The 15,311-nt window shown below is 43.5% G+C and overlaps 1 protein-coding gene across 3 annotated transcripts in view; it reads left to right on the top strand.

Moving 5' to 3' along the window:
- Positions 1-634: 634 nt before the first annotated feature.
- The window catches only part of gnao1 (G protein subunit alpha o1), a 198,480-nt gene continuing 183,803 nt past the window's right edge, over positions 635-15,311 (top strand). Inside the window, exons 1-2 of one of the 3 annotated variants that reach the window (XM_033036143.1) lie at positions 635-1,309; positions 1,540-1,582. In XM_033036143.1, the coding sequence (XP_032892034.1) occupies positions 1,192-1,309; positions 1,540-1,582 (161 nt within the window). In that variant the 5' untranslated portion in view covers positions 635-1,191. The remainder of the gene's footprint in view (positions 1,310-1,539; positions 1,583-15,311) is intronic. The other 2 variants (XM_033036144.1, XM_033036142.1) reach the window with 2 other exon arrangements.

Here is a 15,311-nt window from a genome sequence, read left to right as displayed (position 1 = left end):
GTTTGGCTTGGGTACCCTGCCTTGCCCATCTCAGGTACACGCCCAGAGACCTGGTAAATAGAAGCATAAAATTAACAGCATTTATTGGGCCGTAGGCTCACGTCCCCGACGCCGTGTTTGTGCTAATCTAACACCTCGCTTCCCGGTCTAATAGTCCGATTTAAGACGCGTTTTCCAATCTGCGTTACGCTAAAACGTCATAGGCATTAGTGCTTCAGCGCCCGGCGATATTGTGGTTAAAATCCATTCGGAGACGAGGGTGTGATCAATTGAAAGTGCTGACCATAATATCTGGCTCCCGGGGGCGTATGGATCACAATCCCATTTAAATTCGATAAAAGGCATGTTAAACGAGCAGCGTGCATGTGTGCGCAGAAGTGAGAGCGGGTCTCAGACATTGATACTGCTCCGCTTTGCATTGAATATTGTAAGCACACAGGTTGATGGCTCTGAGTTCAGATTTCGCAATGCAAATATTGACTTCAGTCGCCTTGATCCCGTACGTCCACTCCCACAATCGGTTTGAGGGGGAGGGGGGGGGGGAGGGTGTCACAGGCGAGATTGCAGCCTTTACTGGCACGCCTTGCAATGAGGAGATGCACTCGGACGCCCACACCCCACCACACCTCCAGTGCTCTCTCCCGCTGCTTAAGGTGCAGTCAGCGGCGGCGCTGGGTGTTGGTGGCTTGGCGCAGGCTCAGTGTGTTTTGACGTCAGTGTGGAGCGGAGCAGAGGCTGGTGCTCTCTCTCTCTCTCTCTCTCCATTGTCAGCAGTCGAACGATGCGATCAGGCTGAACCGCCGCCGCCGCCCAGCATATCTCACCCCCACACTAATCCACTGACAGCCTCGGCCGGCCCCAGTCCCCATTCTTTCTCTCTCTCTCTCTCTCTTTCTCTCTCTCTCATCCCCTCCCCATCCGAAGGCTCATCCGCTGTCTTGATTGTGCAGAGCTGCGGCGAGAGAGTGAGAGGAAAAAAAAAAATAACGCCAGCTTTTTTCCAGGATATTCGTGCTTCTGTACAACGGTAAAGGGACGGAGTGAGTCCGGCTGCTTTTTTCCCTCCCCCCCACCTTCCGCCTTTGGATGTGCGATTAGAACCCCGGCGTCTCGCAGCGAGAGGGTTCAGTCGGAGCGAGCGAGTGTGAGTGAGTGAGGAGAGAGGCCAGAGCGAATTTCCACACACTAACCATGGGATGTACAATGAGCGCCGAGGAAAGGGCAGCCATGGAGCGGAACAAAGCCATCGAGAAAGGCATCAAAGAGGATGGTATCACCGCCGCCAAGGATGTGAAGCTGCTGCTTCTCGGTAAGCCCTGAGCTCCCCGACTGCCCATTAATTACCCCTCCCTGCCTCTTCCCCGACTACCCTCACTGACAGCCCCGGCCAGCAGGCAGCGAGCTCCCGGCAGCTCGGCGGGCCTGCCCGCTCACTCCAATCTCTCTTTATCTCCTTACATTCACGAACGCACCCTTTCCCCCCGTCCTCCGTAACCACTTTCTCTCATCTTCACCCTCGTTCTCTCTGTTTTCCTACAGGGGCGGGCGAATCGGGGAAAAGCACCATCGTTAAGCAAATGAAGTAAGTGGCTTCTGCTTTTATTTTGAGGGGGGCGATGATTTGATTTTATCATTCGAAATGGATTATAACATCGCGCACACATTACCCTCTTCATATGTTCACGCCTCAGTTTTGAGTCGAGACTGTATCTCGAGGTTAGATGTATATTAATGATAGAGACCGCCATATTTATGGTGCTGTTACCCAGTCTCCTGTCTCCAATATATTGAAGGCTTTGGTGGAAGGACAGTGACTTTTCTCAACATGTGCACTTTGGCCATTGGAGGGTCCAGATTTGTTTTTGCTGAGGATGGGCTGTTTATTTGTGTCCAGTGTCCTCAATTCTTTGGGAAAGGGTGTGGATCCGGTGTATTTAACGTTGTAGCTGTGTTGGCATGGCTGGGTCTGCTCCAGTGAATGTGCGAGTATGCATCAAGACAGAGATTGGGGTTCGAGGGAGTGGGGAGGGGGGAGGGGGGTGGGGGGGTATCATCTACCGCTACCAATTAAGATGTAATACTAAGCTCTCATGTTTGTCAAGTATTTTTGCCACGTTTGACACTGGGCTGGAAGGCCAGCTCTCTGAGATTTATTAAAACAAATGTCTACATTGGATGCGAAATTAACCCGACAGACGGCAACCTGGACATTTGTCATTTTAAAGCCTTTAACCTATATTTTATCGTCACGATCCATTGTGGTAATTAATCAGCCTGGTTGCACAGATTCCGATTCACAGTATTAATAAATGGGTGGAATTCGTGGAATTTCTGGTCAGATTGGTCCCACCCTATCCAATACATTCATTTGAATCCTGATTTCTTCAGGCAATGTGGGATAGAGACGCTTTGAAAGGAGGGGGGTGGTTTAATAAAAGAATGTGCTGAACATTTCTAACCAGTCTATTTTTGCTGTATAATAATGATCGAGGCCTGTCTGTAATTTTTATGGCTGGCCCGGGTTTGTGTATGGTGGAAGTGAATGTCCATGCCCACAAATCGCTGAAAGATAGTGGATGGGTTGGGACAGCAGTCCAAGGCATGTCCCATTTGTACAGAGCGCATCTGGAGTGTCATGTGCTGTTTTCTGGTCATTCCATCCTAGGAAGAGTGCATTGCCTTGGATAATAAATGCAGCACAGATTCACTAGGATAATATTGGAGCTTAAATTACGTCCTTGGCTTGTTCCCTTGAGTTAAGAATGCTAAATGCCAATCAGTTAAATATTTTTTGATAGTTAGAAATGATAATTTCACCTCACACTGCCCCGCCCCAGACCAATTGAAACACAGGGTACATTAAAAACCAATAATAATCTTGGCATTTCAATATTGAAATCATGGAAAGCTTTCCCCATGTAAAGGTAGTAGAAATCTGGACATTTCTTCTCCAGAAGTGTTATGATTGCTGAGACAATTGAATTGTTCAGGACCATGATTGATAGGATTTAATTTGGTACGGTGTCAAGAAATGTCTTGGCGGTGATTGCATGGAGTTGATTAAAATAAAACATGAGCTGACTGAACAGCAAAGCTGGCTCCAGGCTAGAATGCCTGCATGTTTCTTCCTGTGACAATGCCTGCATATCTCTTTGTATATCAACATGGAAGCTGGAGATGGAGCAACTCAGTGGGCCAGACAGCATCTTTGGAGAAAAGTTAATAGGTGGCGTTTTGGGTCGAGACCCTTCTTCAGTGAAAGCTGGGTTCATATCTGGGTGATGAAGTTTGAGTCTTACTTGCTTCTTCTTGGAAGAACAAGCAGATAAGGTTGAAGATGCTGTTTCTGGGACTCATGTCGGTGTTGCAGCTTAAATTAGTTTGGTTTGTGGATTGTTTTGCACTGGGTTGGTACAGGTCAGAGACACCTAGTATGGTCAAGGTCTACTTTCTGAACCATGTTGGCTTCCACGCATTGGTTCTTTTTGTACACATTAGCAGGGGTCTACTACTACTGCTACTACTATGTCAATGTTCTATATCTCCAAACTGCCTCAACTAAAATCTCACGCATATTCATGTTACTTCTGGACAATATCAAAAATCTACCCTTTATATCCAAACTAGTGCCAAGTTCTGTGTTTCCCAAACCCCTACAAACCAATTTACCCCCCCCTTTAACTCCAGTCACCTGGTAAAATCCCACCCTTGGATTTAGATATTTCCATAACTCCATCAGTTTACATTCTCCACCCTGCAAGGCACAGAAAAATGTGCATCTCTAGCTTTCTGGTTGTCTTTGCTTCACCACAAGAAGCCAGCCATGAATTTATGTCTTCTACCCACCCTTAAGCACCCGGCCTCTCCACCCCTCCTCCTGAAAAGCGCTTCTTCTAGTCCTCTCACCACAACCAAGCATTTGATTATATGTCCAATGTCTTCTGTCAAGCATTTTTGGAGATATTTTATCCCGTTTTCCGTGGGCTGTTTTGTGGCGTTTGATGCCGGTGTCCGTGCCATCACCGTCCACGTTTGATTTGTTGGGCTCTTGGCTCCATGTGTTATGACAGGCCCTGTGTGCGCTGAGCCGGGTCAGTGCGCGCAAGGGGTAGCGTTTCACCGCCGCTCAGTTCTGCGTGGGACCAGAGTTTAGCCCGGACTGTGCTCTCTGATCGGCCGGGATGAAAGGTGATAGACCCTGTCCTGTCGCTCCTGACCAAGAGCTCCATTCAGGGACTGTCCCGGCCCCCTGGATGGGGTTTCTAAGCTTGGAGCCAGACCAGTGGCAGGTTGGAGCCGGGATGAGGAGCCGGGGACCGAAGGGCGAGAGGCGGCGTGAGCGTGTGGAGACCGGTGGCGGCCGAGCGACTTTCAGCCGCTTTCGTTGGTGGACAGCGCCCAGGCAGATACGCCGAGCGGCTTCGGCAGCGCTCGGGCGAAGTCGGCGCAGCGGGAGGGAAGGAGAAGGGCGGGGCTGAGCGGCCACGCAGCCCGGCGGAGCTGCTCGAATCCCCGCGGGTGCTCCGAGCCTGGCGGTGCACTGGGCTAAAAGCCCGGAGCTCACCGTGCTGGCTCTGGGGAACGCTGTTAACAGCAGGAAGAGTGGCGAGGTGCGGTGCGGACATCAGCAGAGAGAACCATTCTTGTTTTCCTCACGACAATCCTGCCGAAATTGTCCCAATCTCCGCGCCGTCAAACAGCACAGAACACCCCGAGGCAATTAGGGAGTTGCGCCTTTTCTTGTTGCCCCAGCCCTTGGCATGAGTGAGCTATGTACCACACAGGAATGAAGCACTGCCTACCAAAGATACAGTATCTTGCTGCCTACCGGTACAGAAAGGGCGCTGGAGGCAAGGCTGTAATATGTTCACTTACGCAGCACGCCTGTCGCTAAGACTGGTGTCACTAGTGAAATATAATGAAGCTACTCTGCAGTTCAGAATTGAAATATATTTTACCGTGTGTGTGACCAGATCTTGCCACACGGTTGGAACCTGGCTATGCGTGTTCTGAGTTTGATATGATGTGGTCTTTGCAGTGTTTCAACCGATTTGAGGTCGAGTGTTGACTGACCCGTGGAAATTGTACAGAGTTGAAGTCCATGCAAATGATGCAAATACAATCACTTATCTCTAAAAAATAAATAATTTTCAAATATATTTACATTTTTTAAGTATTGCAGTACTGACCAATTGACACTACTGGTAATGGCACCAAACCTAATTGTTGTAGGTGGATTCTGGACCAGTTTGGTTTTAAAGGAAAGAGATGTCGAATGAAAAACATTGTCAGCATCTGAGAGTTTAATAGCTATGAAGGAAAATAACATTATTAATCATTTGTGAATTATGGAGAGAGATAATGAATACAAAATATTGAATTATTCACACATATTGGGCACGGAATGAGGGCAGAATCAAACAGTGGATACAGTCTCTTCGAAACTTTCCACTGACACTGTATGATGTGAACAACAACATTTAGATATTTGAGATGCCCCTGGTGATATTATGCAAGAAATGCAAATGTTCAATGGATTTCTGAGCATGGTTGCTTATTTGCATTGCGATGTATCTAGGGACATATCGAGCTATTGGCAGATATGTGCCATAAACAATATTTGAGTCACAGCTGGTGGCAAATTGGCTTTGGACAATTAGGTAATTCTTAGTACAGACCAACATCTGAACACGCAATGTCACTGGGTGGAAGTTCGTGTTTATTAAATAGTTCTGCTTGGATTGATTAAGCGAAAGATTGAGGAAGTTCTTCTAAAATTGTTCATTGCTGGAATTCACAATTGAGCTGCACACAATTCCAAAAGCCCTTTCCATCTTAGAGAACATTCAGAAATTTTACTCGATGTATGATACTTTGGTTGAAAGCATAATCATTTTTGGATACATCACAGAAACAGTCACGTATAATGAGTGTTAGAGCACCAAGTCTTGCCACAAGATGATCTGCAATAATGTGCAGAAAACTCACATTGAATCAAATTTATTTTGTTTTGGTTTTATTTTAGAACTCCCAATAGTACCACTGTTAGGTCCCTGATCTTTGCAATTCAAGATGATTAAATACCGTTATAATGAACTTTTTGCACCTGATCCTGTGTAATCAGTTATTGTGGAGGGTGACAAGTGGGGGGAGGGGGTCCAAAAATAACCTCTACCCACTGCTTAAATAACTACGTCCAAAATAAATCTTTACATTGCATGGAATGTCACAATTCTATTTGCAATTAACTGGAAGTGTAGTGTTGAGTAAAATTGAACTTCTTTGGGTTCTTAGTGGGAGAGTCTTTATATACCGGCAGCAATATTTTCCCATTTCGCAGCTAACAAAATGACTGTGTCATAGAGCAGCTGCTAAAGTCCAATTGTGTTCATTTGAAATGGCACGTAATCCATTTAACGTTCAGGTCGCAGCTCCTACAGCCCGTGTACTGCCCGTGAAATGCTGTAAAGTATAACACCTTGATGGCAGGTATTTTTCATATCATTCACTCATTACTGACATAATTATATTTTGTATCCGTCATAAACAGCGATTTATGAAGTTTGTGAAGTCATTTGGTCAGCTGCTGCTGACCTCCACTCCTCCCCGTACCTACCCACATCTTGTTTTTAAACAAAGATACAATAAAAGGAATTGGGAGCTTCCAAGTGCTTAAATGGTTTCACGTAGAACATTAAGGAATCCCAAGCCGTTCAGCTGAAACTCATTAATGGTGTAATATTTCTCAGTGCATAATTGGTGAATGCACACTAAGAAAAAGTGCGAGTTGCACAAGAGAATTGGGGTTTGGAATATTTTCTTCAAAGCTTGAAACTTTCCAACTAAATTAATTTTTCCCACCTTGAAATTTTACCAATTATTAAAATTTCTAAGAATTTCAGGAATATTTTTATTCATAGACGAAGGAGATTTAGAGATCACCGTGTTTTAACATAAAAAGTGTCAAGATTCGGAATCCTATACAGTGAAACAAAAAAAAATAACACTTTCATTTCTGGTTTTCCCAGGACTGAGTCATGTGGTTAAACGTTAAATAGTTTAGGATGAGAGCTATTTGTTTGTTGGCGGGACAGAGCATTACTAAATAAACTTACAATTCTGTACCTGGGGATGGTGTTAGATTACAGAGAAACCTAAAAGGGGATACCTGAAATAAAGGTCTATAGATCTCTTACAATGTGCTTATTAGTTGGTGCAAGTTCACAACACAGATTATCCACCGTTTTTATTCATTTGAAATTGTAATAAAGGATATGGATGGCTAAATAAAAAACATACATCTCAATATTGGTGCAATTACTTTCTTTTCAAGGATGAACCTAAGGCTAATTGAAACAATAGTCAGGGAGTGATTTTCTTTAGGAGCTTAATGGGGCAATGTGGATAAAGCTTTATTTTTGTATCTTCTCACTGAGACATCCACGAGGGATTGATAAATTGGTTTCTCGGGCTGGGAAATCTACATTTTGGGGGAATGTTTTCACAATAAGGAGTGAGATGAGGAAGCATTTCTTTAAAATGAAAGGTTGCATATATTTGAAAATCTCTACTTCAGGGGGCCACTGATGCTTAGTCATAGCACCATGTTTATTTAGTGCTATTGGAGATGCTTTGTTCCAGTCAAGTAGAGAGTTTTCCGTCGCATCCCTGGTTTGTGCTGTGGAAATGGAATAATTACTTTGGGCAGGGACGACGACCATCCTGGAAGTGGTGATGTGCAGTAGGGGCAAAAGGTGGAGACCCATGCATTGCAATTCAGAAAAATTGGATTAGAAGCATACAAAGTAAATTCCACATAGAATGATGGTCCAGAGGGGCATCGGAAAGTGAAAGTGCAGTTGAATATGAAGCCTTAGTCTATCTTTACTCCCACTTCAACAGTTATGGCTGTGTGTTCAACAGCAGACAGCCATTTTTCTTCCAGCTTTCTACTATCTCTATTAAATCATTTTTTTCTTAGCCTTTGCCTGTTTTCCTTCTTGCCAAAATCCCGATTTTTTGATTGGATTTCTGTGAAGTCCTTCACATGTTTAGTTTTCCTGCAATAAAGGTACAAAATAAGTTGTTGTCGAGAAAGGGTAGTCCACATTGATTACAAACACAGAGGAACTCTCATGTGCCTCAAGCATAGAAGGATATGGACCTGGTGCAGAAAATTAAATTTGTGTCCATTGGCAAATAGGTTGCATGGATGTAATGGCCAGAATGATCTGCTTCTGTGGTGTACTTTGCCTTTATAGTTTTTGAGGACAGAAGTTGACCTGTCATAATTATGCCTGGGAAAATTATGGGACTTTAATGTGAAGCTGGATGATATGAGTGCTTTTCGTGGACCTTGGAGAGGAAGAGCATATGATGAGCGGTTGACAACTCTCGGCCTGTACTCACTGGAGTTTAGAAGGATAAGGGGGACCGCATTGAAACTTAGTGAATAGTGAAAAGTCTGGATAGAGTGGATATGGAGAGGAAGTTTCCACTAATTTAGTTTGGTTCAGAGATACAGTGCGGAAACAGGCCCTTCTTCTCACCGAGTCAGCCCTGACCAGCGATTCCAAAACAGTAACACTATCCTACACACTAGGGATAATTTCCAACTTTTACTAAAGCCAATTAGCCTACAAACCTGGAAGTCTTTGGAGTATGAGAGGAAACCGGAGCACCCGGAGAAAACCCACGCAGTCACAGGGAGAATGTACAAATTCTGTGGAGACGGCACCCAGAGTCAATGTCGAACCCAGGTCTCTGGCACTGTAAGACAGCAACTCTACCACTAGGCCACTGTGCAGCCCTTTTTTTTTAACTCGTGGGAGAGTCCAGGACCAAACTGCACAGGCTCAAAATAAAAGGACGTACCTTTAGAAGCAGGATGAGGAGGAACTTCTTTAGTCACAGTGTGGTGAAACAGGTTCTTGATTAGTAAAGGCATTGAAGGTTTTGGGGGGCAGGCAGGAGACTGGGGTTAAGAGGTAGATCAGCCATGATTGAATGGCGGAGTGGACTCAATGGGCCAAATGGCCCAATTCTTCTCCTATGACATGAACTTATGAAGGATGGATAGAATTGGAATTACAGACAGGCATTTATAGTGCATGAAAAAAAGAAGCAAAGAGAACATCAACTCACAATGGGGGAAGAAAGGAGAGTCGAATGATGAGAGAATTCGTGGAAAAGTAGATAGAGATTACAAATGATAGAAGCTGAGGGGTGAATAGATGATTATACTGCAAGGGGAGACTTGTGGAGAAGGTGGGCAAATGAAAGAGAGATACAGTAAAACTCTAATACAAGGGACCCCTGCATTATAGGAGGAATTGTATTCATAGTATTGGTCCATTTAGCAAATTTCCATAAGGCAAAGTTGTGTCATCGCACAAGATGAAAAAATGCATTTTAATTTCAATCATTTATTTTTTCTCACATGGATACTGTAAGGATGATTTTCACTTACACGAACAGTGGTAACGTGGAGGTCACCTATAATTTGGTATCCAGTTGCTCAGATTTCCTGATGATTTGACTCGCATATCAGACCAAAGTGTGATCTGGTGGTTGGGAACGCGAGCGTGGTGTGTACCTGGGTCTGGTCTTTTGACTTTTGACTGGAACCAGAAATGGGTCTGGAATATGAGAGGTCAGGAACATTTGTTGGTTTACAGTCAGAACCAGGATCTGGAGTGTTTGTATATATGCTGCTTCCTTTAAACTCATTGCATTCACTGGAAAATGTATTGTACTGATATGAAATATAAAAAGAGAGTGAAATGGAAATCTATATTGGTATTAATAGAATTTAATATCCAATAGTCTGGTAAAACAGTCAAGTCAAAAAGGTGCCAGATTCTCATAATTTTACTGTAAATTGTAGCAGTAACTACATAGATAGTTCTAAGTTTGAAGGAGAGAAAGGCGATGAAACCAAGACACTCCACCTCACCCTCACCACCCCTTGTCTGCGTATTCCTTAACACATTTTGGGAACTGAGCAAATGTTGTAATCAAATAAAACCCAGTATATTTACATGTCATCTCTCTCTATGATGATGAAACATCTGAACAGGTACCCTAATAATAGATTGAGGTTACAAAACAACAAAAATACAGAGAATTCTTAGAGTACACAACTTATAATTGTTCTGCTATTTTTATTTCATATCTTGTGCCTGTTTGAATTGATTCGACCACATTCATTTCACATGGGAAGAAAATCATAAAGCCTATTTAATTGAATGTCCAGTTGTAAATTCTATCCCAAATGAGTTATTTGTTTCAAAATGTAGGGAGAGGATCACCTCTGATGTTTCAAACTACGATATACGAAATCTGTCAGAATAAAAATCTGGAATGTTTCCACCTAATTATAGGAAACATGAGCAATCTCTTGCTGTTTCTACATAAACCTAAAGCAAAAGCACCTTTTTTCTTACAAAGCTATAATTATTGTCAAAGGGTTTTAATGTCCTCATGAGCTAGATGAGATGTAAAAATGTTCACTATTGTCCGGGCAGTTCGGCACTATATGTTTATTCTTATGGTATCATCATCCGCTGATTCTGAATAGTGTGCTGCTACTATTTTAAAGATACTCCCATTGCCATCTTCTCTTTGTTGCTTTAGACCATGTTTCTGCTTCCTAAAACATGTAATTAATCTCATTAGTTCTTTTTAGACACTGGTGCAAGTTGAAGAGCATTCATTTGCATTGCCACATAATTCTCCGCTATGCAAGATACCCCATCTCCCTCTGAATTGAGTGCTGTCCCAGTTAGCCTCTCCTTTGGAACCAGGTTTTAACATAATTTTCCATACTTTTCAAATTCCAAACATCTGCTCTTCCTTTTAAAAGAAACTTAACAATTTCATCTGTAAACCAATGCAAAGGAACTGGAAGTTTGTCAGTGATCGCCTCAGTGGGGTCATGTAACCTCATGTTTTGATTTGATAACATAACTGGACAAATAGACTACAATATGATAGTCTGTTAGCTGATTGTGGTATTTAGAAGTATTGATTAAATGATATTCCATAGAAACTGATATATTACTGTAACTGCTTGTTTTAGACTGTTCTAAAGACCAATCTACCTGCACCCCTCCCTTTGGCCTCTTACATTGGCATTGACTATTCCATTTTTTTCCAAACAAAGGAATTTCTTTCCTTTGAAGTTGCAATACACTGCCCACTGAGAACCCACACAAACATTATTGTTAAACCAGCTGACAAGGGTGCTGCTATTATTTTGTTGAACTGACCTCTGCCTCAGCGAGGTTGAAAGCCAGATCTCAGACATTCCCTCGTGCCTCCCTCTGGACCATGTCAGGACATTGTCTCTTACTCACTGCCCACATTTCCTCACATATCATCTCTCCGCAGCCTCCAGCATCATAGTCTCCCAACCCAGCGCAACCTGCTTCTACCTTTCTCCCTATGGCCCACAAATAGGAGTAACCTTGGAGTCATCATTTCTTCTCTGGTGGAACCTATTTCCATTTGTGACATCTCTGATGACCTCTGCCTCGTTGAGTTTCCAGTATCCTGGTCCCAACAGGCTCATTTTCACCATGGGCATCCCATCCCTGAACACCTCCACTTTATTGCAGAACAGAGACCTTGACCAATCCCCCTCACCATCACACTGCTTCATGTGGCTGCTCATTCTCACACTAAACAACTTCTCCATTTTTTTAAACTGCAAGTCAAGGGTGCAGATATGAAATCCTGCAGAGGCCAATATGTCTGTATTGTTGTGGGAGGCTTTGGAAACTTCTTGGTTCAGACCTATTTGGCCTCCTCCCTCTCTTCTTTCCCACCACTTTTTTGATTGTTTTGGTGATGCTTGGCAACCTTGTACAGAATTTAAACACATTGTTGCTGCCAGTTTCACCCCACTCTCATTTTGATGTGATTTTCCTCTACTCTTTCTCAATTTATTTCCTCAATCTCATCGGACAGATTAGCAATCAATATCCGTCACAGACTCCCACAGCTGTCCTGAGCACACCTCCTCCCATTCTACAAGCATTCCATTCTCCCAGTTCCTCTGGCTCCATTGCACATGTATGGATAAGGCAACATTCTTTAACCATGCCTTTTTCATCTTTCATTGTTGACAGGACTTCATCTGCATCTAATTCATTTCTTGCTGTTTTGCACTAACCTACTCCCCCCCCCCCCCCCCCCCACTGCAAGGATAAGGTTCCCCTGAAATTTGCCTTCCATTCCACCAACTTCCACATCCTCTGTAATTTCCACCACCTTCTACATGATGCCACCACCAGGCACAACTTTTCCTCGCCTCTTATCTCAATGTTCGAACTGGCTCCTTGGTTCTGCTTTAACAACCTCAGAAGTTCTAACTGCAGTTTCCCATGAAACAGTAGGAGATGCAACACCTTCCCTTTTGCCATTTTCTTTGCTCCGTCCAGGGAGTCCTGAAACATCTTCCCCGTGAATCAGTGATTCACTTGAATTTCCACTCCAGTGAACTTCATCTGGAACTTGCAAAATGGCCTCTTCTATATCGGAGAGAAATCTAATGCAGATTGGGTGAACACTTTTCAAAGAACTCCCCTTCAGTCTGCAAGAGGGTTCCTCAGCTTTCAGATGCCTGTTTCTGAGTGGAATATTTTTAGGTCAGTCAACTGCACTAACCAGCCTGTTGTGAGACAAGATCGAGGATTGATGTGAAATCTCGCTTTAAGAATGCCTAATGTGACCTGTAAAAATGATGTGTTGTCATAGAAAGACTCTTTGACTGCAGTTAGCATTAATTAGTGGGGCAGAACTGGGTGCTCTACATTTCATCCTATTCATACCATGGCTGATTTGGGAGCACTTAGGACAGCAATGAAAGGTTTATTCCTCGGGTCTGCCGTCAATCATCTCTTGAGCACAGAAATAAACATGAAATTTGAGAGGATTTGATTGGGTGACTAGCGTAAACCTGTTTATGCAAGATAACGCGGGTTTGGACATTCTTCACAAGTCCGCCTTGTTTCCACCACTGGCATTGATCCATCTTGTGGAGGTATTGATTGAAGTTTGGCCAATCCCCATAAGAAATAGTTCGAATGTGAAGCATTACTGTGCCACATTGTGTGGTTGGCAAAAGTTGAAACTTTTATCAACTGAAAACGCTGTTGGTTCCGTTGATACATGTCAGTGGTGTCATCTCGCTGAGGCGGTGAATCTGTGGAATCCCAGATGGTTGTGGAGGCAAGGCCATTGGAAGTATTTAAGAGGAAGTCGATAATCTTTTGTAAGTTTGGGGAATAGAGAGCAATGGGGAAATGGCTTAGAAGAGGAGATAGGACTAGGGCAGGTCAGCTGTGGTTGAACTAACTTGAGGGGCCGAGTGACCGATCCCAGCATCTATTTTCCTATATCCTTATGTTCACAGAAATAAAAGGATTTTGTGGATGTGACCCATTTTTGGACCCATTTGCTTTTAATTGTGAGAAATTCTATGTACCAACCTTTTTAAAAATAAATGTTGTTAGTGTGGCCAGGTTTATTGGAATATTTAAGCGATCCTTGTTTCTGATTGCCAAACCTGGTTTGTGAGAGCTCCACCTAATATTGACCTTGCTGACTAAAGTAATTGATGGTGATTTTAATTACACAAGAAAGAATAAGCCAGTATCAGTGTGGAATCAGTACCCAGTGAAGCAGGTCGTGTATGACTGGCACTAACTACTCCCTCATCGGCTCTACTGCTGTAACTTTGGCAGAAGTACAGCAGGGTTGGCTATGGAAGTGTACTGGTTTTTGAAGCTGTGGGTTTATGTCACTGGTAAAATCAAGTGGTCCCTCTTGTTCCTTAATTTTCCATTTGCTTTGTTGATCGCTGCATCGGCTGGGGCAGAGACAAATAGGCAGAGACATTTTGTGTCTGTTGTAGATTAATGTTAAGAAGTTAATGTTTTCATAAGACAGGAGCATTTTGTGGAATAGATTATGTAAGACATATGAGCAGAATTTCAATTCCATAACTCGCTAAAGGTGGTAGCGCAGGAAGATAGTGTGGTAAGGTGCGCTTGCCTTCATTGCTAGGGGTATTGAATATAAACATCAAGAAGTCTTGATGCAGCTCTATGGGACTTGGAGTATTGAGTGCAGTTCTGGTTGTCCCAATACAGGAAATATGTGGAAGCTCTGGAGATGGTGCTGAGGAGATTTATCAGAATGCTGCCTGGATTAGAGGGATTCAGCTATAGGGAGAGGTTGGATAGACTTGGATTGTTTCCTCTGGAACGTAAGAGATTGAGGGAGACTTGATAGAAGTATATAAAAAATGATGGGAGGCGTAGATAGGACAGGCAGCCAAAGCCTATTTTCCCAGGGTGGAAATTGCCGACACCACAGAGAATAGCTATAAGGTGAGAGGGGGGAAATGGAATAGAGATGTGCGGGGCAAGTTTTTTACACAGAAGGTGGTAGGGCATGGAACACATGGCCACAGATGGTAGCGAAGGCAGATACAATAGTGGCATTTAAGAAGCTTTTACATAGGCACATGGATTTACAGCGAATGGAAGGATATGGATCACTTGCAGGCAGATGAGATCAGTTCAGCTAGGCATCATGTTAGGCACAAACGTTGTTGCCTGAAAGGCCATCTCCTATGCTGTACTATGTTCTAATTAGGCCATTCAGCCCATCGAGCCTATTCTGTCATTCAGTCAAGACTGATCTATTTTTCCCTTGCACCCCAATTCTCATGCCTCCTCCCTGAAACCTTTGACGCTCTTACTAATCAAGAACCTATCAATCTCCGCTTAAAGAATACACAATGTCTTGGTCTCTGTCCAAGCTCTATCACAGCTGTCTGTGGCAATGAATCCACCAGCCTCTGGCAAAATAAATTCCTCCTCATCTCCATTCTAAATGTGCAATCTCAGGTTTATCATTAGTTCCTCTATATAATTTTACCAGCAAAAATTAGATTAAGCATTGGTGTGCTCACTCAAATGGAGAGATCCAGAGACGAATATGAGCTGGCTGTTTCGCTTCTAATTACTACCTAATGCACAAGAATAGGTTTCAGTTCACAGAAGGAGTGTCCCCTGAAAGCTATCTTGTGTGAAGAGGATGAATAATTAGAGTCATACAGTGATACAGCGTGGAAACAGGCCCTTCGGCCCAACTCGCCCACACTGGCCAACAATGTCCCAGCTACACTAGTCCAACTTGCCTGCACTTGGTCCATATCCCTCCAAAAACGGTCCTATCCATGTACCTGTCTAACTGTTTCTTAAACGATGGGATAGTCCCAGCCTCAACTACCTCCTCTG

Source organism: Amblyraja radiata, chromosome 17 (assembly GCF_010909765.2).
Source record: "Amblyraja radiata isolate CabotCenter1 chromosome 17, sAmbRad1.1.pri, whole genome shotgun sequence".
NCBI lineage: Eukaryota > Metazoa > Chordata > Chondrichthyes > Rajiformes > Rajidae > Amblyraja > Amblyraja radiata.
Note: the sequence above shows the minus strand (reverse complement) of the source record. Positions and strands in the feature narration are given on the sequence as shown.